Source organism: Apteryx rowi, unplaced genomic scaffold (assembly GCF_003343035.1).
Source record: "Apteryx rowi isolate R43461 unplaced genomic scaffold, aptRow1 scaffold_258, whole genome shotgun sequence".
NCBI lineage: Eukaryota > Metazoa > Chordata > Aves > Apterygiformes > Apterygidae > Apteryx > Apteryx rowi.
Window position 1 is genome coordinate 376,692 of NW_020448952.1, and position 27,376 is coordinate 404,067.

General features: G+C 37.9%; 1 protein-coding gene across 2 annotated transcripts in view; it reads left to right on the plus strand.

The window, feature by feature from the left end:
• Positions 1-24,611, plus strand: part of LOC112966826 (uncharacterized oxidoreductase YtbE-like) — a 55,070-nt gene extending 30,459 nt beyond the window's left edge. Inside the window, exons 4-8 of one of the 2 annotated variants that reach the window (XR_003253752.1) lie at positions 9,164-9,255; positions 15,185-15,367; positions 15,910-15,969; positions 17,837-18,071; positions 24,526-24,611. Coding sequence is in view for 1 of the 2 variants with exons in the window: in XM_026067311.1 (XP_025923096.1) it covers positions 9,164-9,255; positions 15,185-15,367; positions 15,910-15,969; positions 18,135-18,230 (431 nt within the window). In the remaining variant the exon portion in view is untranslated. Of the gene's footprint in view, positions 1-9,163; positions 9,256-15,184; positions 15,368-15,909; positions 15,970-17,836; positions 18,072-18,134; positions 18,237-24,525 lie in introns of both variants that reach the window. The other variant, XM_026067311.1, reaches the window with a different exon arrangement.
• The last annotated feature ends 2,765 nt before the right edge of the window (positions 24,612-27,376 follow it).

Below are 27,376 nucleotides of genomic sequence, written 5' to 3' on the forward strand. Positions count from 1 at the left end.
ATGTCATAAGGTCCTGGTCAATAAAGTGAGGAACTTATTTATAACAGCATACAAAGCTATAGCAATTGTATTATTCCATAACATGAACCAAAATTTATAAATTGTATGTACGATGCCGCAAATTATGCAGAAATTGTATTAGAACTATTATTTTGCACAGTAATCACTTATAACACTGGTTGATACATGTGAGAGATTCATATGCTGATAAGAAAGGACTCAGTGCAGAGAGTTATATTTTGTATGACAGCTACAGTATATTGCCATCCGTAGATCTTCAAAGCCTGGGATTTGCATGTGTCTGAGCCCAGCCCTGCCTCCAGGGGCAACTGTGCCTTCTCTGGGTGCAGGGGTGGCTCTGGGACCACAGCTCTGCACCCCTCTGGGTAGTCAGCTCGACTAGAGGAAGATGGACTAGTGGAAATCTCTGAACAGTCGTTAGAGTTGTTTATGTTGAGAATTAGCAGCAAATGAGTGGTGGAGGATACTTACAGTTTTCTTTACGGTTTTTAGAATGATTATGTGTACCTGACAGTGTAGGATAAATGTTCATCCTGCACTAAAAAATTGCCATTTAAAAAGACTGGATAATTTCTGGTAATTTATTAATCGTGTAGACCAAATTGATAGCTGTTTAGATCTTATTATTAAACTGATTCCTGCTAGCTGAGGATCTAGTCCAGTACTTGTAACTTAAGTTTCAAGAAGTAGCTTCTTTAAAAGCTGTCATGTCTGAGAATGTAGTGTTTATTTTGTTGTTGCTGCTGCTGTGATTTGTTAATCTCCTTCAGTTTGGTTGCAGCTGCTTCATAGGAGCAGGAAGAATATTAAAAATCTTAATCCTAAAACCAGGTAAAATTAAGTTCAGGTGAATTGTCAGCCAAGTGACTCCATTGCTGTATGTGCAAATGTGTTAAGGCCACTGAAAGAGTAAACAAATCAGTATCTGCAGTCTAGTGCTGAGAGCATTCCCTTGGAGGTAGAGAGCTCTAGATGTGTGTCTTTGCTCAACAGACTGCATTTGCATTTTCCATCAAAGAGTTATGGGATAAACAGTGCTGAGGGAAAAAATGAGAAAAAATTCTTATTTTGGTCAATGAGATGTTTATGTATAATAGCTGGCTCTTCCTGTTRTAACAGCTGAAATCAACTAGGATTCTTGTAATATCAAACCTATGGTTTGAATTTTTGTGGTGTGGTACATTCTCATTTGTGGAATTATCTTCTCTGATACCTCAGGACAGAGGCTTGGCTGCCTCCAGAGCCCCTTCCAAGATACATGCACTGAGTCAAACGTTCCCTTGACAGCTGCAACATTCTTGTACCAGCAGTTGCCCACTGGCAGATGAAAGCGGTGTGGTAGCGGCGTTTACATCATGAATAGTCATTACGCGCGCACACTGGTAATTGGTCTGCTCCTAGCAAAATGACCCTTTCCATATGCAGTGAGTGCCTTTAATGACCCTGATTTTGACATTGTGGCTAGCCCATCGTTTTGAAAAGCTTTTCATACACATGCACATGATTACTTGTCCCTCCATGAAAAAACGTTGGGGAGAATGAAGGCCTTCAGCCAGCTTTTGGCCCTGAAGTTGGCAAGTGTGGTAACACGGTGGTCAGTCAGTTCGCATCCCATGGGGACTTGGTGCCTTTTTGCTAAATGTAGAACTTCTTGCTTGTTTTCTTTTAGTGTAAGCGGTACAGCTTATGCTTACATGAGATACTCATGCTTGCACCAGAAATTCCTTTATGTGTTAATATGTGATTTTGTTAAGTATAGAGAAATGTTCTTGAATGGATTATATTTATTTTCATTTAGTTGTTATTTTTAATAGTGTTTTCTCTCCATATATGATTTGAAGAGAGTCCCATGAAAGAACAGAGATTGTTTAGCCCTAATAATGGAAGTGAAGTGGCAATATTCTTGGAGAAGTCATGTTTTGCCTAATTCCAGATGAGGGAAGAAATCTCAACAACCTTATTAATAACCTTGTCTTTCATCTTTGGGCAGAGACCAGTGCAGTTGTCATCTTTTCTTCCTGCATTATCTGTCAATTCTCAAAGGTATGAGGGCTGAGTAAGGCAAATACTTTTTTTTTTTTGTGTGTGTGTGAGTGATACACAGTGCTGGTACATCCTTTCCTAGATGACGTATTCTGCTGTAAATGATATTCTAATGAGAAATTATTCTGTGCCTATGCTTACATTGTCAAATGCTGAACAACTGATATTTCACAAACACTTGTATTATATTTCCACAGAATATGTTTGTCTTAAGAGTGAGTATGTTGGTAGAAGTTGTATATGTGGAAGCTTCACTGAAGTTTTAATTGGTAAAAGCAAATAACTGATTTTCATAGCAACACAAATCTTCTCATTAGTATCAGTATATTCTCTCTGCATATATAAAGATGTCTGATGGGCTTGTTATTATCAGAAACACAGTTAAGAAAAAAAGTGTTTTCATGGGTTGAAGGTGCTTGCAGTTGGTGAGGATGTTGGTTGCACCACACCCTGTTTATCAGATAAGACTGCAATAAAAGACATGCAAAAAAAAATGACTACTCATTTTTTATGTTTAAGATCAGAAAGAAGCCTTCATAATGTGAAACACTTAAGAATARGAAATTGCCATTTGGTGCAGATATTAAACTGGAAACAAATCTAAATTTGCAAGACTGTCCTCATTTGTTGTATTTTACTGTTATGTTTTTTTTCTTTCTGTAATGGACTTTATTTCTAAATGCAAAAATAAGCCCTCAGACTTCTTTGTTTTAATGATCTAGAGGTTCCAGTGTGGACACAAGAACTCTTGGAAGAAGCTACTGTTGAAGTCCATTGCAAAGGAAAGTCTTGCCTAAAAAAAATTTTGTCTCAGTAAATAACATACCCAATTTGGGGAAAAGACATCATTTGTCTCTCTTGCAAATGTTACTTTCTTAGTTTGTGTTTTCCCAATTGTTAGTGAGCTGTTGCTTCGAACAGGAGCTGCAGAATGATATGGGTATAAAAATGTGCTTTCAGGCTTTTTTTTTTTTTTTTTTTTTTTTTTTTTTTTTTTTTTTTTTTTTACAATGTGACTCTGCATGCGTAAAGCTGGCGCAAGAGAAGGGGAAGTCTACTGAAGTACAGGGGAATTGATTCAGCTTTGAAAAAAACCAAACACAACCTTTTTGATGGAACATTTTAATCTGATGTGATTTGTAATGCCAGCTTGAGGAAGAAATTTGCCCGCATAACTAAGATGGCGTTGCACTGAAGTGGTGAGGATGAGCAGCCACGGTCAAAGAGATTGAAAATACATTAAGCTAGTATTGCTCCCTTACACTCTTTAGCCAGATATTTAGCTGATGTGTTAACTCAATTTTTATAATGGATTTTCAGCCATGCAAGTTGACAGTTTGACTATTCCTGTTGTGTTGTCCTCGCAGGTTGTCGTGATTTACAGGTGATCTGTAATAGGAGTGAGAATAATGGAATTGCAGTAGCAGGAAAGTCATTCTGAGACAGATAATGCACCTATATTGCTGTGGCAGGTAGGATAAGAAAAAAATCCCTTGGGGGCGAAAGCATGATTTCTGTGGTTAGGGAGTGGGTCCTGTTGTCAGTTTTGCCAGTCTTCCTATATTGACTTTAGACAGGACGCTTAGCCTTTTGGTGTCTGTGTTTTATGGTCTGTAAAATGGGAATAAGTCTTATGTCATAGATTTAAAACTTAATTCATTATTGGTTGTATGTAAAGAGTCATCTGCTTTCTTTCTGAAGGCTTTGACTTGCAATGTGAATGTTGGGCACTCTCAGGCTATGGCTTTGATTTAGCAAGCCATGCTGGAATCCAACCCTCTATGGTTTCTATGAGTAATACCATTTGCCTAAAGTGAGATTTTTGATGTACGTATCACAGAAAATTTGGACCTTTCCAACCTGTGTAACCTTCTTTAATAAAAATATTGCAGTTGACCTCTTGTAAAAAGTGGATGCATTTGTGTTTTTACTCTGTGGCTTGAGTAGAAGCTGTAACAGAATGGGCACTGTTTGCTGGATGTGGGAGTTCTCCCTTGCCCGGACTGATGTCAAGCAACAGGGAGGGGGAGGAAAATTGGCTCCACAAACCCAGTATCCAGTTTTGTCATTTAAAAACATTTTTTGATCTGAACTTTGTACAGTTAGTATTTCAGAAGGTCTTTAGAAGTCTGATAAAAGTCCATAGTAGTGCTCGAGAAAGATAAGGCTCATTATTGTAATAAAACAATGTTGTGGTGCCAAGATGGTATATTTATGCTTTATTGTGGCAAGACTAACAGTGCCCATCAAACTCTAATTTGGTATTATACTAAGTAAAGGAAGAAATAATCAATCATTCTCTAGGTTGCTATAAAAAGTGTGTTAAGCTTAATACACCACTGCATTGTGAGACAGTCTGTTGGCTTGAGGTATTGCTTCACAGCAGCTGGGGGTAATACAGTCTGGTGAAATTACTCCCGTATATGCTGGAGGCCAAGATGATTGTGTGTATAATAAGAAAGATATTAATTAATTCTTCAATTATCATCAACCATTATTTTGAAGGCCAATATGTTTTCAAATTTGTCTTGCAGAATTTCATGACAGTTTTTCAAAACTGGATGAAAATTTCTGTTCACCATTGTGCACTACTTAGCCAATTTTTAACATGCATACAAGAAGCATTACTGCCCAGTTTTCCTTTAAGCCTGTGAAGTTAGAACCTCAAGGAATTGGGCAAAACTGCAGTAAGCCTTAGGAGCTGATGGGGAATTGCAAACTGTCTGTTTATTGCATGTGACACTTTCTCAAACTCTGCTTCATATGGGCCAAACCACTCATTTCCTCAAGCAGATAAGGAGGATACTTTTTCTCCCTGAGTCAAAGCTCTGTGACTCTGTAAATAAGGCAGTATAAATGTATATTTTAAAACTGTACTTTTGGAGGCATCTTAAGTAGCATTTTACGATGCTTGACTCAGGGGGACTTGAACTTCAGGACTTGCTAAATTGGCGAAGTCAAAGGAAGTATAGCTTTTAAAAGCACCTGCTACCGTAACAGCTAGGACATGAATTGTGCCTGAATTGTCTGAAATGGGATTTTTAAGCTCACTAAACTGGTATTAAATTGAAAATAAACACCTTCTTTTTCCCATTTCAACAGAGTTCTGAGGGTTTGAGATCCATGACACAAACTCTGGGGAACCTGACCATGTCAGAGGTCCCTGAGAGAGGCAAGAAGAAACGTGTCCCCATTCGGTCCTTTCCCACCGTCATAGCTGTTTCAAGGCAAATGTGTGAGGAACCTTTTAGGCAAATGTGTGAGGAACCTTTTAGGCAAATGTGTGAGGAACCTTTTAGGCAAATGTGTGAGGAACCTTTTAGGCAAATGTCCCCTAAGGTTGAGTCTTTTTATATAGAAAAAAATACAAACACATGTTTTATTGTTTTAAATGCAAGTGTTAGAAGAAGTTCTTAAGTAGACAAGAGCTTAAATATTGATATTATGCAAGTAGATGTAACATAGTTTGAATCTTACAGTCTCCAATTGCAGCAAAACTAAACTTATTGAGGGAGAGGTGCAGAAATGTTCATATCACATGTATATTATCCTGTAGTAAACTAATCCTGTTTCTTCATCTCTTCCAGTTAACCCAAAGGAGAAATTGGTCCCTAATGCAAGTTAGACTAGTCTAAGAATTTTTGAGTTTCTGCTAATAAAAACCTTTACACCAGAAAGGTGTAAATGATAAAAATTGTGTTCTGGCCCTCCTTACCTCCTGTTCTGTGTCTTATCAGGGCATTATTTGTGTCTAAGGAGAGGTTGATAGAGAACCTGTTAAGGTATTCCCTTAACTGAGAGGAATCTTGAGCTGCTTATTCCAAACCTGGGCATTTTTTGTGATGCCTGCAACAAAGCACAGCAATTAAACATGAAGCCTGTGGTATGGCTTTAAATATTTTGAGGTACTAGAAGAATTAATGACTATTGAACACATTGGATTCCTCAGTATGTATTTTTTTTATTTCTACTGCTGATGTGGTAATTTCATGTATCTTGTTTGATGTATGTAGTCATAAGTGTTAGGTCTGACAGATGAGGCCCAGGAGCTAGTCAGTCCTTCATTTTCTTGCCAATCATTTTCTATCTGATTCTTTATTCTTAGGAATTAATTCAGCAGATGTAAACATGGAAATAATTCTGTATAATTTCCTGATTAAGGCAGTCTTTTCCAGATCTGAGCAATGTAGGGCAAATGTATTAATTTTCAGTCAAGTAAATGGAAGCACTCCCTGCCCTCTCTGAAAGAGAATCCATTGATCATCAGTTGAAATTTAGACTCTTCATTTTTCAGGAAATTCCAGTGTTTCAAATTCATGTTACCCATGTGTGTTGGAATAAGATTTTTTTATAGTCAGACTGTGTAATTGTTTTCATATTTATTGTATTTTAAGTGTTTTGACTTTTGTATTAAATTACAATATAACTTTTATGTTTTAGACTTGTAGCCAAAAGCAAACCAATGAAGTTGAAATGAAGGGTTCTAACTTTAGCAAAACAAAATATGTGGCTTTAATGAAATTGAAATATTTCAGTCATCTTTCATTTAAAAAAAAGATAAAATGCTGTTTCCACAAAAACATTTGTTTATTTATTTATTCCCTGGGAAAATTTTGACTTTCTTGTCTGTTTTGAATTCAGCCTTCTCTCTGCAATATTGCTCTAAATACAGTAGTGCCATGATATTGATTTTAGTAGAGGTGACTCAGATGACTTTTAAAACTAAACATAACTGAACTGAAGCTTCTTGATGGGAGCTCTAACAAACTTAACACTGAATGCAATGAGACCGTGGAACAACCTTCCAAGTAAAGTTGCAGACTTCCACTAAAAGTTTGTAAGAAGCAAAACACTGTGTATAACATAGGGAAGAAAACTGCTAGCTTTTCGCGGGAATGGGCAAGAAGTCTAATAAGCCCTTCCAGCTTTCACTTCTGCGATTAAGTTTTGTTTGTGTTTTAGTCTGAAGTAAAAGCTTTATTCTTCAAGGGCAGTAACAGCCTGTTTTTTTTATAACTCCTTAGCTCTCAAAAATAGTGTGCAAAATTTTGGTTCACCACTGTGTTAAAACTGACAATGTTTTTCAGACTTCTTTGGCATGATGATTTATTAGTGTTGACGCTCCAGGATTGTTTGTCAGCAGAAGTCAAAAGCTCGTGTGTCACTCCTCCTGACAGATTAAATACAAATTATGCAAATTGCTGTAGTGTAGGTTATAACCTGATTATGTTGCACGTCTTGAGCAGTGATCATATCTGTAAGTGAAAGCTATCTAGAGTTTTACTTGTTAATGTATTTTTTACCTTTGTATTCCACAAAAGAAACCACATTAAAAAGTGATAGTAGGCATGCAGGTTTTACAGACTTAACTGCTTGTGCTGCCAAAATATGTAAAAGCAACGTTGTAGTAGAGTTGCTCATATTTATATGGTTAGTGGCTTTTCAAATACAAAACTTATTTTTCAGGGCTTTAACAATGTGGTTATAATAATTAGCAGTAAACTGTAACTTCATTTTTGGAATTTAAACGGAGAAGACTAGAACAATTAAATTTCTTTATTTTGTCCAGCTAAATCTAACCTGCAAATTCAAGATATTTTGTAATCCTATAGGTCATTTTTTATTTAAATGACAATTTAGTCTACTTATGAATTACTTTTTATACATAAAACATATGTGCATTTTAAAAATAAGTACATGCATAGTACACTTCCCTCCAGCATTTTCATTAGCTTTATTCTCAGGGTAGATTCTTCCTTTTAATGTATTCGTATGTGCCAGTTGCATTAATGAGTGCTGTATGTGAGTCAGTATCTGAGGTTCAGTTTCAAGGCAGCTCCACAGAGTTCCCCACTGACCTCAAGATAGTGGTGGTTCTAACTGTGGGATGAAGGCAGAGTTGGTTCGGACATAGTTCGTTTGACATCAGATGTCTGAAATTGCCCAATGTCTTTTTTCCCCCCAAAATAAACAGTATACCATTTGGCTTAATTCCTTTCTTTTTTGTTATAGATATTTGTATGCATATACATAGATGAGGACATGCACATACCTTGTATAGAATTGGTTGGGAGAAATATTGAATTAAATACAGTGATTGAACTCCTGTGTTTATGTGACTTGAAATAGACTTTCCATCTGGAGAGTTACTAACTGAAATCCAGATCAAATCAATGAAGACAAAGTTCACAGACTTAAGAAATGAGTCTGATTCATAGTCCACAGAATCCACAGCCTAAAGAGACCACTAGTAGCCTGACCACAGGTGGTTTCCATATTAACTGTGTTAGCACAGAATAAGAACCAAACTACTGAAGAGTAGTCAGAGTTGAGGTGTGGTAGCAGGCCAATATTGGGAAGTGTGCTTTATCATATCTGAAGTTCAAAGGAAGACATCTGATTTCAGGGCTGTCAACACTTAATTGATGTGCATGCATACACGCGTAAGGCTTATTTTAAAAATAACCCTCATGTCATCTATGTGCAGTTTTATTTTCATTTGCATGTCAACAGGAGCTAAGAAATCTAGCAGTCCTGATACAGATTCTTCTTCCTACAGTTTCAGTTTCTTGATTCTTGTTAGATACTGCTTATTTAATTCTAACTTTTTTACTGAGTTTTATGTAACATCTTTGTAATAATAACAATCTAATAGAAATGTAAGCAGGGTTATATAGTTCATTTGGACTGCATGTCCTTGTGTTTGTTACTCACACCTTATTAGTCTTCTGCAAATGTTCCACTTTAGTTTTGGCAAGCTGCTCAGAACACCATTTCCTTCTTTTCATTCTGCTGAAGTGCAATTGTTCTTTGCTTACACTACATTAGCCTTTCCCAGAATTTAGCTTGGAGTTTTTATACACTGGGGAGCTTCCAGTGTGTTTAGATTATAAAATGGTTTCCTAGTGTGACTGTGACGGAACCATGCTTTCAGATAATGCTGTCAAACCAGATTTCAGGGTTTTTTTGTTTCTGCTATACAGAATGGGTGTGTGCAGTCACAGTCATTTTGCGTCTTGAAAGTGATATTTTTTTAAGTTATCTTCCCAAATAGTTAGGATTGTCCTAGAACTTTTTCTTGTTCTGTTTCTCTTGTTAGGTTTATGCAGATCAATTGGTGTAAGCAACTTTCTTATCAGTCATCTGGAGCAACTAGAGGAAGACTGTGTGGTTATCCCACACGTTAATCAGGTGAGTGGATAAATGTATTAAAAGTATTTGAGTTTGGTGTTTTTGTTTTTTAATAATCCTCTCCTCCTCACCCTGTCTGAAAGACCAGACTCCACTAGCCTTATTCTTGCATTTTCTTCCCTTTTATTTCACTAAAGCAAAATCCACATGTTAGGAAGGCCACCTGAACTGAAAAAAAAWAATAATAAAATAAGTCCCTCTTCCTTTCCCCTGTTCTGCCCAGGCTACTTATTTGTGGCTGGTTTTGAGGCACAAACAAACGAAAAGTCAGTGTGCCAGCTTTTGATGCTAACAGCAGAGAAGTAAAATTCCAGTAGCATGAAACATCTAGCATCTCCAGAGTGAATGAGCTTTTTGAGAGCCTGTGCTCAAATACTATAAATAATTCCTCTAAGCAACACTGAAACCCTGAGGTGAATTAGGTATCCATCGAAGTGTGTGTTGTTACCTTTGCTCCCCCCCTGATTTCATCAGCAAGATCACCTTAAATTCAGTGAACTGCTCATTTAGGAAGATACTGCCAGGGCCCAGGCAAGGTTTTTTGCTGCTCTAGGCAGATAAAAGGTTGCCACCTACGTAACAGCAGGCTTCCAGGGCACAGACAACTGGTCCCTCATTGCAGTTGTCTGCCACAGCTGTGCGGGAAATTCCTGCCCCAGTTCCTGTCACCTACTGCCAGTGAAAATGTCTGTATGCGAACACAGAGCAGGCGACTGCAATGGCTCAAGGGCAGACACATGTTTTCCCCCCTGCTACRGGTGGTGAGGATTTCTGGCAGCTGATTATGGTATCATGTCATAAATGGCCGCAATAAGGTTGCCTGGAAGATGGCTGTCAGAACCAAAAATCTGTTTTCTGCTGACCTCAAGACTCTGCGTATGCTGCAGACAAAAAGAAACAATTTTTTCTGTTCATGTCTGTATAGCAGTGTGATTCCTGCTGTGCTTGCCTCTTCTATTTCTTAGAGCTGTTTGTCATATGTAGACAATTACAAAGCAGCAAAATATAAAAAAGAAAGAAAAGAAATAAAATTTGGAAAAAATAGTGGTTATTTCAGGTTCAGTCTTTCTGCCTTTCCTTCTCTTTGTGGTTGGCTGTTGATGGAGATGTGTCCATTTCTGGTGGTTGTGACACACTTTTCTCGTAGAGCTGAAAGACTGAAATGTGTTGTTTTCAAAATGGAGATTATCTTTTAGTGTATTACAAATAATCAAATATTTTATAAGCAAGTAAAGGAATTCTGTTCTGGACTGTGTGAGAGTGTGGACTGGGTTACTAAATGGTAGTTGTGGGTAATGTTAAATTAACCTAAAATCAAATAAAATATAAAAGCCAATAAACTATTTAAGTTCAGTTACTCAAAATAAGCCATTGAAGTATGACTAAAGACAGGCAGGTTGATGATTGTTAAAGAATCAATGAGTTTGCCAAGGTTAAGCTGTCTCCTCTTCAGAAATACACACCTCCAAAGCCTTACTGGAGTTTGGCAGAAATTGTTACTGGCTGTTAAATGAGAATAGCCTTTCAATGCCCTATTAAATCACTACAAGACCAAAAAAAAAAAAAAAAAAAGTAATCAAAGCCTTGGATTTCTTTCCCAAACTTTGTCTTACCCACAATATCAAAGTCTTACAATGTCATTATGCATCAGAAGTAGTAGTGGAGCAAAGTTGCTTCTTGATATTTGATGGCATCTTTTTGTTCTGTGGCTGAAAAAAGGGAGACAAAATGTTGAGACAGTAGTGATAGTGCAAGATTGATAGTGACAGTGTGTATGTGTGTTCCTTGCTGTATTCTGACAGTCAGTTTTAGCTGATTAGATGTTTTCATCAACCAAATTCAACAAAAAATTGTTGTTCAGAAAGCAATCTCTTTTTCTCAGCATTCTGCCATTTACTTAAGGTGATGTGCAGCGTTGTTTCAAGTTAAAAACAAAAACCAACCATACCGCTGCAAACTGCTCCACTTTGAACACTTTCATTAAAAAATTCTATAGCATTAATTTACGCTTTTCAGASTTACAGGAGTCTTACAAGCTGTACTTTAGAGTATCCTCAAAATAGCATTTATTCTGTTTCTTGCTTAGTGCTGGAGAGGAGACACTTCAGTTGCTGAGTTTGATAAAGAGATTACTTAAGCACTACCAAGTAACTAATGAATTCCTAAGCTGAAATTGAGACTAGAAGTGCTATGCTTAATGCTTATCTTAGACACCAGTATTCTATAATACCAAAAAATCTTTGCTATATTGATGCATAAAATTGCCTACTTTTTTTTTTAATGAACTTTATTTCTTAATACAAAACATTTGCAAACAATTGTTGTATAGAAACTGATTATTAAGAAACAAATGAAGGAAAATCACTTCCCTATTAGTCCTTGTAAAATTGCATTTAGAATTGAGGGTGTTCTCTCAACTCCAAAAGTTCTTATCATTATGTTAAAATTGAAAGTTATTTTTCTGTGATGAGGAGGAAGTAGGAAGACAGGAGAAAAGCGGTTCTTTATCAGACTTTGTAGTCTTTACAAACCAGGTGGTAAGCATTGCTTCTCTTTTTGGTTCCTGGATGAAACAGTTTCATCATGTTCTTTAACAAAGTGGGAGAGACCAGGCTTTTCAAGAATATAGTCTTGTTAAGGCATGTAGTAGTAAGTAAGCAACTTTTAAGATAACCAGTTACAATTTAAAAAAATACTGTGAATCACTATACAAAACCACAATAAATATTTTATTCTAGCATCGTATAGAATGAAACATACAGCCTAGAAGTTACAGGTTTCTATCCCAGATGTAACCGACTTGGCAGTGGTAAGTCTGGATTTGTGGTCCAGGAGGATACAGCCTCTTTGCAGTTCCTTGTGCCTGTCGCTCGTTAGGGGAAAAGGTACATTTTCCGAAGAATTTAATTTATGTGTACATTTCATTTACTAAGACCATATACTGAATCCAGATATAAGCTGTTACTCTCCAGATTCCGGGTAGGAGTGTTTGTCAGTATTTCTCTGCTTTTATAGAAGTGCGAATTACTGTGTAATAAGCTCAGAGTGATTTTAAGTAATGTTAATATCCGTGTTAACATTGAGCCTTATACGCTGTTAGGTAGACTTGTACAAGGTAGAAATGTATTTTAGTGTTTGAGGCCTCAGGAAACAGTCCCTTTGTATGTAAACTTACCTACTCTTGCTCTATAGAAGAGCCTCATTTCTGGGCTTAAATTTTAATTTTCTAAAGAAAAATAATTAGAAGACTGTGCATTCCCCTTGAAAAGCTGCCTGAAGTCCAGACGTGGGAAAACTTTGCCAGGTGAAAAGATGTGAGGGACCTGCAGCAGGGTGGAAAGAACAAGGCCCGATGATGGCCCTGACCCCCGCAGGGTCGGGCCGCCAGGGTCGTCTCCGGCCCGGCCCGGCTCTTCCCCCTTGTGCTCCGGCCGCTTCCTTGGCGCTCCCCTCTGGCTAGCCGGGAGCACCTGGGAAGGCGTCAGTAATGGGAACCGCAAACTGCTGTTAAGCACATGCCAGACTTTACCCAGAAATCGCTCAGCATAGAGTGCCAGAAAAGATCAGGATCGTGCTCCGCCACCATACGACTGGGAGTCCTTGCCTGAGAAAAGGCTGGGGACTAAAATAGCAAGGGCGGCGCAGGCCAGGAAGTCGGAGTTAGTATTATTATGAGGGGAAGCGCGTACTGGCTGCCCACCCTACGCCTCTGCTAGCTCAGGATGCTATTCTCTTGCGTTCAGAAGCTGCTAGAATCTTCCGGAAATGTTTGAAGAAAAATAATTATTTTTGAATTTGTTTTTCATGTGTTTTTTTTTTTTATGTTTAGTAATGTTTTTGATACAAAAGAATTACTTGCACCTACCAACAGGCAACTGTGTGTGCAAAATTCAGCTCACAAAATGTAAGAGTCTTGATTCAGCAGAGGAAACAAAGTACAATTTTTTTCAGGCAAGAAGCGGTTGTTGCGCTGTTCTGCTTGTCATGCTGGCAGGGGACTGCTTTGACTGGTTATGGGGTAATCTGGAGCTCGGCTCCTTAGAGTCCTTATTAGACCTGTGGCTAAATTCTACTTGTAGTTGTATTAGTAGTAAATGTTTARTAAGTCACCTGAAGCCATACAGATATTCCAGATTTTTCAGCATTTGACCCTAAATCAGTCACTATTTAATATTTTCTAGGCTATGTTATGTGTTATACAAGTAATTTCTACTAAAATTACTTATTACTACTGTATTAATTCAGCAATACACCCTCTAGATAATATTTTTAAACATTTTTATTAGATCCCAATGTTCACATTTTATTAATATTTTTGAAGACACTTCATTTTGTACCTGTATTTAATAATCAGTATAAAATTCTACCTTCCCTAAGAGAGTACTTGTTGTTTCTCTGAAATACTCAGTTTTGTCGTAGTGTAGCCTGATAAGGAGCACGTACAGGAGGCTTGCTTTGGACTTGGTTAATCAGTATTTTGAAAGGAACTGCTTGTTCATTCTTTCTTTTCCTCACCATTTTGCATAACGCACAATTGGAATATTTTCTAGTCAGCTCAGATGCAAAAAAAGTTAATAAATGTGTGACCTAAACACTGGTCTTACAAATATAAACATGAAAGACAAAGGCCACTCAAAGGTCAAGAAACATCAAAGGTTGAAGACATGGATGTGTCTGCTGCTTGAACCTTGGTCCTGAGTCCACCTAGTAATTTAGATCATAGCAACTTTCGGCTGACTCAGCCCAGCCTTCGAGGGGCACGTTTTTTTCTCAGCATATATTGAATGAGTGCCAGCCTATTGTTCCTGGCTATTGTTGTCGGAAAAGACAACATGTACTAAAGATGAGAAACAGGAAATGTTCATTTGTCCCTTTTATGGTAGAAGAAAATTTCCAGATTCCATGTGTTGAGGTAATTGTTCAAAAGAATGTTTCTTCAGAATGCACAGGAGCTGGATCTCTGGAACATTGGTGACAGCTAGTTGAGCTAAGGCCACATCACATGGTTGTGTCCTAGTTTATAAAAGAAAACGCCATTCACCTTCATCTGAGTGCAAAGGAAGGTGTGTTTCTAACAGTGTATATGCTGTGAAATATATATATTTTTAAATGTAATAAGGAATAATAAAGAGGTTCAGTTTTGGTTCGGCTAAATGCCAGGCTACTTGACTCTTTTGAAATCCCTCTTTTTTTTTCCCCCCTTATTTTTCAGTAAGCTTTGTTTTCTTTTGCTTCCTACAACTATGTCTTTGTATCTTGTTACTTTTTCTCTCTTGACTGGTTCTTGGCAGCTCAGTCTTCCTTCCTACCAAGGGTCTCCTGCACACCTCCTTCCACAGCTGCTTCTGCTCCCCCAGACGCTGGCTGGGACGCCAGGCAGAGCTAGGACACAGGGTTTGCTGTGTATCCATTCCAAGCAGAGGTCAGGCCCCAGTCCTAGACAAATTGTTTTGGTCAGTCCGTTATACACACATGCACACACTAGCCTTTACAGCTCAGAGGATCAACAAATGGGAAAGGGAGTATTTAGGGAAGATAAGGTAGCCTCAAATCACCAATAAAAATGACCCAAGACTGACTCTCACTATGCATTTACGTATATTCCTCAAACACCGTGCAGTCCTCATTACCTGAGAACAGGAGGGCAAATCCAGCTGCAGGCAGAGAAAACGGCTGCTCCATACAGCTTCCTTCTTGGGGGAAGCATAAAATATGTAGTAAATGACTGTGTAAGTTAATGACAAAGTATTTGTGGATTGTTACCCTCCGCATGTCTTCTAAAATTGATAGCTTACATAAATCTCCCAGCAGTAGTGATTTCATTCATGTATTCTTAAGAAGACAGGGCAAAAATGTTATTTATTAATGATAATTTCTCCTAAATGTACTCTCAAAGTTTTTATTAACAGTTTCTTCCTGTTTATCTAAGGTTGAATACCACCCTTTCCAAAGACCTCAGGAGCTGGTGGATTATTGTAGGAGCAAAAATATTGTTTTTGAAGGCTACTGTCCTTTAGCCAAAGGTGAAGCACTCACTCATCCTACTATTATTCAGCTGGCAAAGAAATATGGCAGAACTCCAGCGCAGATTTGCATACGCTGGAGTATACAGGTAATGGAGGATGGCAGTAAAAACCTAACTCCTCTCTTGGGGAAAAAAAAAAAAAGTAAACAGTTTGTTTTCTGTACATCAGTCTGAAACTTGTACAGAAAGGATTGTTGCCTTTAATATGCAGATGTCCCGTGAGCCAACTGTGCTGTACTGGAAGCTTGGAATGTAGTACACAAACATGGCAGTATTTTACATGTGTGAAGAATCTGATTGTAGAGAATAAAAGGAACCACTGATAAAAGAGATGTTTTCCAACTAAATGTCACAATCAGTGAGTGGCATCATTCCCTTTCTGTAGCTCAAAAAAAAGCAGTAAGCAGTGAAATAAGTGCATTAAGTTGACATAAACCGTGTAATCTGTGTTGGAATTTAATGCAGTGTGTATAACTGCAATTACAAATAGTTGCATGTAGAAATGTCAGTGACATCTAAAAAGTAAAATGAAAACCTCAGAAGGCATGAAGAATGTATTGAAATGTTTTGAAAATGAGATTACTTTCCTTGAAACTATCTATAAGTTTTAATGATGAGGTGTTTTTCAGAACGGGGTTGTCACTATTCCAAAGTCCACAAGAGCGGAAAGGATACAGGAAAACTGCAAGGTAAGATTTGGTTACGCACTCAAGTCTGAGTAATATCCGAATTATTGTTGTTTTTAATACTTGGGTATGCCTGCCCATTTTCCTATGCCAGTTTTACATCAGGCAAATCAGTTAAAATTGTCAAATTATAGTAGCATAAAATTACTGCAGTGTAGTAGAATACTGTAATCCACAAATCTCAGAAATCAAATGGGATTTTAATTACTATGTACGAAAAAGGTATCCATACAGAGAGCTTTCATAGTTAACTTTTACTATTAATATTTTTATTTATTACTTGGATGGTGATAGAACAACATATTCCAGTTATGGATAGGTCCTTTTTGTGATAGGCACACAAGAGTCAAATGGAAGGAATTTGTTTGTAYGCTATGCATAGTGCACAGACACTGTCTGAAAGCTGCAAAACGCTGGAGGGGGTCCCAGGAGCCCTTTTAAGGAAGTCACAGTACTGGCAGAGCTGACTCTTCCCCTGCCTTCTTCCCATTGGTTTGCAGGGAGGTCCCAGCGTGCAGGTGATGGACAAAGTAGAAGTGAGAAAGGGAATTGGCAGCATCCCTCCTCCTCCTTTTTTATACCAAATGTCTTTAATTCATATCTCCTTCCCTCCATTCCTCTAATCTGAAGGACTAGAGAAAGCTTTTCTTGGGGGAAAAAGTCCCACAATAACCTTGTTGTTACCTCCAAAAATATTTTACGGGTATGAACTGTTTTGCAGATCAGGAACAAACTCTGCAAGAAAACAAGAATCTTCTTACCTCCAGTTAATCACTGACTGTGTGTATGTGTAAATTAACACAAACATAATGAAGTTTTCTTTTGGTGGCTATGCTTGTTATGTAGCTCCTACCCTGACTGTTTATTCTGCCATCTACTCTGCCTTCTATGGTGGAGGCACAGCTGTTTGTGGTACTGTTTTGTGAACCAGATCAGAGAACTAATCCAGATTAAAAATCCCTCCTTTCCCCTCCCTCTCCCCAATTAATTTGAACCCAGATTAATTCTGTGTGCTTTACAAAGTTTACTGTGTGGCCCCACTAACTGGTTTAGCACAACTGAGGGGTTGCATTGTGGCAAAACCTAAAACACTTAGGATGGGAAAAAAAACTGGCACAGTTATCTGACACCATTTATCATATCTCCCCTTCTTTTTTACCCCACCCCAGTGGGTTGGCCTAAATCTATACCATTGCTGTTCTGGTTTRGGGAAAACATGGACATCATTAAGCCCTGAGTATATAATATATTAAATAGTATTTCTAGTTCAGTGGCTGGTCCGTGGTTTGGATTTAAAAAGCCTGAGCACTGAGGTTTGACTACAAAGAGGCACGCTAGCAGCCAGCGATCCCTGGCTAATGCGGGATGGGAGGAGCTCCTTTGGCAGCAATTCAGGCTCCACGGGATTTTTTTGTTGGGTATGAAGGAGCTCTGACAAACACTACAGAGACTTTAGAGCAACTTCAGTTTTGAAGTGATAATATCTGAATAAGACACCTGCTAAGAAAACACTGGCACTAACATTCATGTTGCAGGCCTCACCACAGGAGAACTTAGTGGCTCTAAGAACCTATGCATGGAGGCAGGTGGTTGCTTTCAAGTTAGAGTTAGTACTGAGGAGCTATGGCACTCTTTCAGTAGTGGCTGATCCAAAAGTGTTTTGTCTAAGTAGGCAGAGACAAGGTAAAGAGAAATACAATCTTTGTTTTGCAAGCTTTGTGAAAGTCCTGATACTTCTAATAATTCTTTCATTGGCTGAAGTTCTGAGGAAAAGAACTGACCAACTGAATGTAACAGAGAAACACTGAGCTCATGTTTCCAGGGGGATTGCAGTCAGGATGTTCATATACCTTTGCTAATGACCATACAGACTGCTGTCAAAAACCACTTTGATATTACCACTGTCTTGGACCCTTGCCTGAGGCCAGAGTGCTATGAAATCATCTACCAGAGTCTACAAATGAAAATGAGAGTCACAAAGGAGCAAATGAGCCAGTGGAGCCTGTCAACTTAATAGAATGATACTTGTCTGTGAGAAAAATTCTGAATAATTTTCAAAAGGAAAAAATTTAGAAAAATCCTGCCTCAATTTTAAATGAATCTTGGTGAGTTTAATATGAACGCTCCTGATTCTATCCATGATGTTAACTATATATGCATTCCCATAGGTGTTTGATTTTACAATAGCAGAAGATGATGTTGAAATTCTAAATGGCATGCATGATGGCAGACATGTTTCCTGGGACCCAGGCCTTATTGTGTGAATGAAGGTTTGAGCTTTTTCCTTTGTCAGAGATCAGTGAGTCACCCCATGTGACTTACCTTCAGAGAAGGTTACAATAAGAATGTAATTGTAAGCTTAATTGCAGGTATTAATGATAACTGATTTGAAATCCTTAACACTGATAACGGACAAAAGACTTTGTTGGGGGTAATACTTTCATACAGAGATCTTGCGTTTCCATCTAAAATCCTGATCGACAGTTCACTGAAGCCTGTGCAAAGCCTGCTATTTATATCATTGGCCTTGCATCAGGTCATTTAAGAAAGAACACGAGGAGATAACACTTCTTAAAAAATAAAAAGCATTAGTGTACAATGCAGGTGTTAAGTACAAAATAAGTTGTCACATACTTTGTTAGAGGGTTACAATGTACAAAGAAGAAAAAGCTGGGTGAGAAAAATATATAAATACCTTTATTATTACATTACTACCTACAAAGCTACAGTGAGAACATGATCCCACTGTAATAAGCAATACATAAGAGCATCATAAAAAAAAGTGTGGCATGGGTATTATTGCATAGTAATTGAGTTGCCTCAGAGAGCTTTAGGCGTATTATTTACCAGCCTCGGGGCATAACAAAGTAGCAGCCCTTCCAGAGAAATCCATGTACAGATAAACTATTTGCATGACTTAAGTTGAGCAGCAAGCTCTAAGAGCCAGACAAAGAGGCATCTTCATTATTACTAATCTCTTTCTCCTATTCTAAATTCTGGTGAGTTTTGTTTAGCTTTTAGTAAGAATTAGTCTGGCTTTCACTTTGTCCAGGAGATCTCATTAACAAATATACTGTTCCTCAGATTTTATCGTAAAATATGTGTATACATATGTGTGTGTATACACACACACACATATATATAAAAATATATAAACATATATATATAAACATATAAAAGTGTGTGTGTGTGTGTGTACACACACATATGTACTCACATACATAGTTTATAGATATGTTTTCAGAAATATACCTGCAGAGTCTTTTATCCACTGAGTATTTGACTTCTACTCACATTGGTTTGATATTTTAGGAGTTCCTGTGTCTAGAAAGGTATGGAAAATCTGACTATGATTTATATTGTGTGTGGACTTCCTGACACAGTTTTCCCAGTGCTGTTCTGCTTTATTCATATCATGAAACAAAGTTCCTTAGTTTTTTATCAAGAAACAACTTACAGCAATCATGTATTCTAGCCTGCATTGTTTGTCCTCAAAGCAGAGCTTCATACAGCTTGACTAAAATACAGAGATTTTTTTTCTTTTTGATAACAGCTCCTCAGCATAATTTGCTGGTTATTATCTGTAAACATTTCAGAGACGATTTGTCTGGGTTTGCCTCTTGAACCATTGTGTCATTTTAAAAATACAAGGTCTTTTATGAAATGCTGCCCTCATTAATTAATACCTCTACAATGTACTGTCCCCCAAAAGATGAGCAATCTACACAGTAGAGATTATTTTCCAGCTTTTCAAATGTGGCCTGCAGTTTGGGGTGCTTCAGTATCTGAGAATGCAAGTTTAGGTGTCTAAAAGTTGCAATGTATCTGGCTTAACTGGTGTGATGAGGGGTCCAGTATTTCCAAAAAGTAAGACGTATTTATACAATTAAGGTCATTTTTAGGGTTTTGTAGCATTTGCAGAAAATGATGGTAGCCTTGGTGAAATGTACACAGATAAACCTTTCTACCTCTGGGTATCAGCTAATTCTTCTGAAAAGTCACTTTATAGGACAATACCCTAGTGTAATAGTTTGCTCAGATTTTAGCAGTAGGACAAAAATATGGTGCTTATGTTGTTGTACTTATGATTCTGTACAACGTATCAGAATTCGGAGCACAGTGAATCACTTGCCTAGTATTCACCCAAAGTGTTTTTTTGCCAGTGAAGACTATTTCAGAAACTACAAAAGAGAAGTTGGAGTTTTACCTCTAGTTCTCTCTAAAGAAGCAGTTATCATGTCAACATACTATCCCCTTTTCATGTGTAAATGATGCATACAAAGTGAAACAAACCTCTATGTAAGCTAGCACATTTTCGCTTCAATATCACCAGGACGCTATTAATTAAGACTAACTACATGTTTGGATGTCCCATATTAGCTTGAACAGCTCTCATTTTCCTGCACTTGTTTCTGACTGATTGTCTCCCTGTTCTGAGCTAAACACAACTAAACTAGATTTTCATTCTGATTCCCCCATATAGATGACTATAGGTTACAGTGAGGATGGCTTCCTAACTCGTTGTATTTCATTTTTCCCTCCGTCAAAGATATTTTACTCTTGCTTTTGCAACTGCTGTTGCTAGGAAGTCAAGCTACCCTGTTATCAGATCTACATTATATCCAAGCAGTACAAAAGTAATGAAAGGAATAATTGGATAGAGACAGTATCACTATAAAAGTATAATTCTATTTAGGGAACAGTTATGGAAAGTTACAGTTTTAGTCCAATTATTTGTCTAATTTTAGTCACTTTTCTAATTATTTTCAGACTTATTGTTGTTTCAGGATTTTTTCCAGGGTGGCTTTTTTATTATTATTTTTTTTTCCCTAGCAATTTCTATGGTACCTGGCAGTGGCTTTAGAATTATGGAAATATTCCATACTTCCAATATATGGAAATAAGAGTTAAATTTTAAGTAATAACTATGTAGAAAGCCAAGTGTAGTTTGAGCTAATATGAGCTTTTGAAGTGCTAAGACTCAGCTGACCCATGTTATCTTTCTCCCAGGTGTGCTCTGCTGTTTTGCACATTGTGGCATCACTAATCACCATCATTGTTTTCTGCTAGAAGCTGCAACTCCCCCAAGAGCCCGGAATCCTGTTATCGCCTGTCTGCTTGCAATATACTGCATTTTATCGCTGTAGCTTGCTTTCGTTTGAATACAGCTTTCAGAAGTTTTACATTATGCTAATGTAGAAGCCCTGAGAAAATCCTCTTTTGATTTTGATCAGGTTGCACAGGGAAAGACTAACTCAGTGGGTTTGTATTTTATACTTCTCTCTACAACTAAATTGATGTTACAAATGTGGAAGATAGTTTCCTTTTAAACAAAGGCTGCTGCAAAACGATAAGTCCACATTAAGTCTTCTAAACCAAAATTTCCAAAGTACCTACAAATTTCATCATAATATAAAGAAATAAGACAATAAGCAATTGGAAAGTGCATGGTTGATGAGATTTTGGGTTGGCAGTGAAGAATGATGTTCTGTAATAGAAGGAGAACCTAGAAGACCAATGGCATATAGAAGTGCTGAACATACAAAACCAGGAAGTTTAACTCCATCTTTTATTTCTTCTTTGATCGGTACCCTGGAGGTGCTCATTTTCAAGACTTTTTTAACTCAGGATTTCATCTCTCAAATGAATTTTTGAAAGATACCATGCATGTTCTTCCCCAGAGCTGAAACTCCTCCTCCTGTCCTTACTTGCATAATACAAGCTTTCTCTAAAGAGAAAACTTTTCTACCTTTCTACAATGCCATTTGTTAAGATGCAGCAAAATATCCATTTTATCACAATAACCATCATCTTGTCAATAGGACAAGGAACTACAGCTGAAAAATCCAAGGCACTTTTTCCTCCTTGTTATGTAGGTTACTTATGGTCATGACTTATGAGGGCAGCCCTCTCTAGCTAAGATAAATTTTATCTTATTTAAAATAATGACTGATCAGTATTATCCACCTAAGTGCAGTCAGCCTTCTTTGCAGGAGCACTGTGATTGTTAATGGAATGGAAACTCTGTTGAAACAAAAAAGGAAAGGAAAAAAATAAACAAAGTCAGTGGAAAGGGTGAGGCCACTTTTTGTGCAGCCAAGTAGCTTCCTGTCTGATTGAGTGGCTCCCTCTCTCCTTTTTTTTGTGTATTTATGAATTTCATCTTTTATTTTACTGGCGATAAAGGCACCTAAGAACCTTTAACTGAGAAATAATGGCAATGGTTTTGTAAAGTGCATACTTGAGGAATTTTTTTTATCAGGCTGCAGAAGTGTTTCTACAGTATCTGTCCCCTTAATGTAAATTTGAAGACAAGTATGTTATTTTTCTGACTAATATATGTAATAAGTTCACAAACCCTCTAAGTCAAGAAGACTGAAATGTATCCACCCCTCTTTTTGCACTGTGGTTAACACCAGCTGATTTTCTTTTAAAATAGCAGTGCAGAAATATTTTGACAAGAAAGCTGACATTAACCCCATGTTTTCAAAAGCGGGGGCTAAGATGGAGTTGCACTTGCTGCCACTAATTGAATCCAAGCAGTTAACTCTGCCCACCTTACCTCACCCCTTCCAAAGCCTGGAAGCTCTGAGGAACACAGCTATGGCTATAGTGCGTTGGGTAAGAATAAAAGATAAGCCAACCTACTGGCAATTCTTTCTGTTGCTGTGCTGAGTCTTCTTTGTACTTAATCTTTGGCACTTTTTGCAATCTCCCTTAAAATGTCTGCACTTTTGAAAGAGAATTTGAAGCATTTGCACTGCCTTGTAGTGAGCCTATGTAATATTTATGATATTTATGTTGCAGCCTTACTGTTTGTCTTTATTCAGTGGCCACTTGTCCCTCTGCAGCATCACACAGAACTAAATACAGCTACCAGGGCATTATAGAATAGTTACGAGTTCCTAAGCAACCAGAGCATGAGAACTGTCTCCAAAACTAGTTGTTACCCACTGAAATACAAAGGAGCACAAAGCCTGAGATGAATTTGTATCAGTGATGTTTATGCTACTTACCAGTGGTATAACCTGTATCACTCTATTAACTGTTAGACATGGCCAACATTATGGGATGTAATTCTCTAAGCGACTTTGCACAGATCCATTGGTACCAGATCTCAATCACCTATGTAACCGCTTCCCTGCCTTATTGGCTGTTACATGTTTTTTCCATGCGATAGTGGTTCCCTGCATCAGGCTTTTGTAGTAAAGGCAGCTGTGCCCAAGAGGAATCATTTATGATCTTGCTAAGGGCTCTGCTAGCTGGTRCCCTTTAACAACTGTTTCGTGGCTGAACTACTGAAAGGAAATGCAGGAGTGTGGTGGCAGGATATCATCCTACTAGTGGTTGCTTCCCCCCCCCGCCTTCTTTCCCTCCAGCAAAGTAGATTTCTGTGACTTTCTAGCAGAGGCTTCCCAATTCCAAAATAATGAACTGGTGTTAAATTCATAACTTGGCTGTGAAATGTGTGTGTGKGGGGGATACTATTACTTTCACAGTTTTGTGGTAACAGGAAGAGCAGAGATTGTTGTTTTCTTTTCTCTGTGAACTCATTCTTTCCTAATGGTTCTCTGTGACCTGGATTCATCCTGTTAAAGGAATAAGTATATTGTTGCCAAGCTGAATTTAGGGTAAATCACTTGATTTAGGTGCAGTTTAAGGGTGGTGAAAGATTATTCCATGGAATATAGCTGTGACAGTCATATACTATGGTATAAATTGACTTCCCTGGTGTAAAAAACAAACAAAAAACTCTTTATATTAGTGAAACAGCAAGTGTCTGTTTTTTATCCCATGATCTGTGAGATTTTGCATGATTATCAGAAAAGCCTTATAATCAAGATGTAAATACCTTTGATTAGCCTGGAAGATTATCACATTGTTTTTCAGGAAATGGTTATTTTACTGGTTTTGTCCTCAGTAATACATATAAGTAGTATCTATGATCTGCCAAATAATGGCAGACTTTTCAGCTAAGACTGCTGTTACTTCAGAATAGCATGTTAAGATCACTTATTGTGTCCATTCATGTCTTTAGTTTGTCCTAGCAGAAAAGATACAGTAGGGCTTTTGTCTGCTCTGTATGATTGAAATAAAAAAATAGTTTTCAAAAGCTTTCTCATACACTTTTAATAATGCTGGCTTACACAGTTTCATCACTCTGGAACTTCTGCTATATTTTAATACATACCAAAGAAGATGTATCGTGGTTAGCTGTATTAAAGTTGCTTGTGGTTTTGGGAGCAATGATTTCCAGTAAAACTATTTCAAGTCACTTTCTGAACTCCTTCAATTCTTTCCACTTGGAATTAAACCTTTCCTAATGTTATGTTCAGCTTAGTGATCTAAAAATAGAATACAAATCCTCACTAAAACTAAATATGTCAGACTTGTTACAATAACATTTAAAAATAATGGTCCATTCAATTAATATTAAATTGATCAATATTCAGTACTTAGAATGAAGACATTTTCTAAATTAGAGAATGCTAATACTAAACATGTATGTATGTGCTCTAGTCTTTGCAATGTTTTCATCACTCTTTTTCTCCAAACCAGGTTTTTGATTTTAATCTGAGGGAAGAAGATATGGAATTTTTGAACGCCATGAATGTCAACAGAAAAGTAATTCATCTAACCTATCCACTTTGGAAAGGATAATTTCAAACCAGATTGTTCTAAACTCAGAAGTGGTGCACCTGAAACATTAATTCATTTTAAACTGAACAATAAATCTAAACGGTTCTCTTGGGTACTCAGACCTCCTATCAATGACTTAGATTTACTATTATGTTTAAAAATGAATAAAATTATTTTATTCCCTCTTTTCTCTTTGCATATTTCCTGCTTGCTTTTAACATTTTTTTTCTGCTTTCTCAGAGCTTTGTGGCATGTTCTTCCCATATGGGTTGAGCAATATTCTAACTAAGTTACTTCTACCTGTGTTTACTTCATTTAAGCTGTAATTTTAATCTATTTGAACAAATTAATTTTTTCCTGATAGACAGATTTTTATGGGTATTAGGTACTTAACAACATAGATAGGTGCATGGTAAAATATGCAGGACAGTTGAAAACAAGTTAAGTGACAAACACCAGTTGGAACAAGTAGGTATCTTTGTCCTTTTCAGAATCCTAGCAGAAGCTTATGTGTGTGTCTAGGTACCTAGATTTCTGTGAAGAGAAGTCCTGACATCACTTGAGTTTGTTTTTCTTTCCTTTAGCTGTCTTCCATTGCAAGTAAAATTAACTTTGCTTAATTTATTTCTGCACAAATTTATAGTATTCTTAAAAAACAAATTGACAGTACTTGGCATTTCTAGTTGTGCTTTATGCAAGTATCACCACTGCTCTACTATCACAGAATCACAAAATGGTTGAGGTTGGAAGGGACCTTTGGAGATCATCTAGTCCAACCCCCCTGCTCAAGCAGGGTCACCTAGAGCATGTTGCACAGGATCATGTCCAGGCGGGTTTTGAATATCTCCAAGGAAGGAGACTCCACAACCTGTCTGGGCAACCTGTTCCAGTGCTCTGTCACCCGCATAATAAAGTTCTTCTTCATGTTCAGATGGAACTGCCTGTGTTTCAGTTGGTGCCCGTTGCCTCTCATCCTGTCGCTGGGCACCACTGAAGAGAGTCTGGTCCCATCTTCTCGACACCCTCCCTTCAGATACTTACACACATTGATAAGATCTCCCCTCAGTCTTTTCTTCTSCAGGCTGAACATACCCAGCTCTCTCAGCCTTTCCTCATAGGAGAGATGCTCCAGTCCCTTCGTCATTGTAGTAGCCCTCCACTGGACTTGCTCCAGTAGTGCCACATCCCTTTTGTACTGGGGAGCCCAGAACTGGACACAGTACTCCAGAAGTGACCTCACCAGGGCTGAGTAGAGGGGGGAGGATGACCTCCTTCAACCTGCTGGCAAAGCTCTTCCTAATGCAACCCAGGATACCGTTGGCCTTCTTGGCTGTAAGGGCACATTGCTGGCTCATGGTCAACTTGTTGTCCACCAGGACCCCCAGGTCCTTCTCCACAGAGCTGCTTTCCAGCAGGTCAGCCCCTAGCCTGTACTGGTGCATGGGGTTGTTCCTCCCTAGTTGCAGGACTCTGCATTTCTCTTGATTGAACTCCATGAGGTTCCTCTCTGCCCAGTTCTCCAGCCTGTCAAGGTCCCTCTGAATGGCAGCACAGCCCTCGGGTGTATCAGCCACTCCTGCCAGTTTTGTATCATCAGCAAACTTAATGAGGGAGCACTCTGTCCCATCATCCAGGTCATTGATGAATAAGTTGAACAATACTTGACCCAGAATCTCTTAGTTTTAAGAATTTAACTGGCTTTCAGATAAAAAATACAGAGCTGGAGAAAGGACATAGATGGTCTAATTCACAAGATCACGTCTGTACTGCTTAACAAAACACTGTGTAACATTATACTCAAGCTAATTTTAACAAGCTTGTTTGGTATTAGAGGTGGTACAAATGCATTGGCTTAGCCCTCTGTTTACACTAATTTATGCCACATCATCTGGGGCTCAGRTTAATTTAAAAGTTAGTTCTGGTATCTCTGTAAGGAACTGCAGGCTGGATATTCAGACACTATGCTATGTAATGAGAACTGCATTGCATTCTCAGTTGTGTGATGTAAATCTTGAAAAAAAATTCAAAATAAGGTATATTTTTTCCAGATTTCCAGGAAAAATCTGAATCTGGAGTAATGCCTCACTTCTGAACGGTTATTTGCATTTCTTCTAGTCACATGATTTGGGGGGGATTCCACTGGCCGCTCTTTGTGTTCTTTCTCAGTGAGGGAAGCCATTCTGGTGGTACTGTTCAAGGGTCGTTGTGTCTTGGCCCTGGCACAACAGGAAGGAATGGCTCTGGTTTATGGCCTCACTTATGTCTGGATGAATAAAAGTACTTTTTGCATATATAGATTAAGATTTGTGAAGGCACATAGGTGTAGTGTGTTGAAGTTAAATCCTGTGCAAATCTGTCTTGCAGGGTTTTCTGTCACCTTTGAAGAGGGATAATGATCAGACCCTACTCTGATGCAGTTGTGATTTGTCCAGTAACACAAGCACTATGAGCAGTATCTTCTGATGATGCCAGAGACATTACTTATGGAATACTAATTGTAACAGATCTATTACTATGCAGGCTTTGGGAATACCCCAGTTTGCAACTTCTTTTCTGACAAGGTCAAAGCAYTTTCCTGCAAGACTGTGTAATATCCTTTTCCTCAGCTAAGAGTTTACTGTGTATTGTGCTGGAGGGAAATTTTTCATTTATATTTACTTTAAGGTCCTTTAGTTTCTTTTTAAAAGATCTCTTTGTAAAGTATTCTGAAATTTCTAGACTTTATTACTTCTAATTCCAGTTGGATGAATGTATGTCGATAGAGTCATTA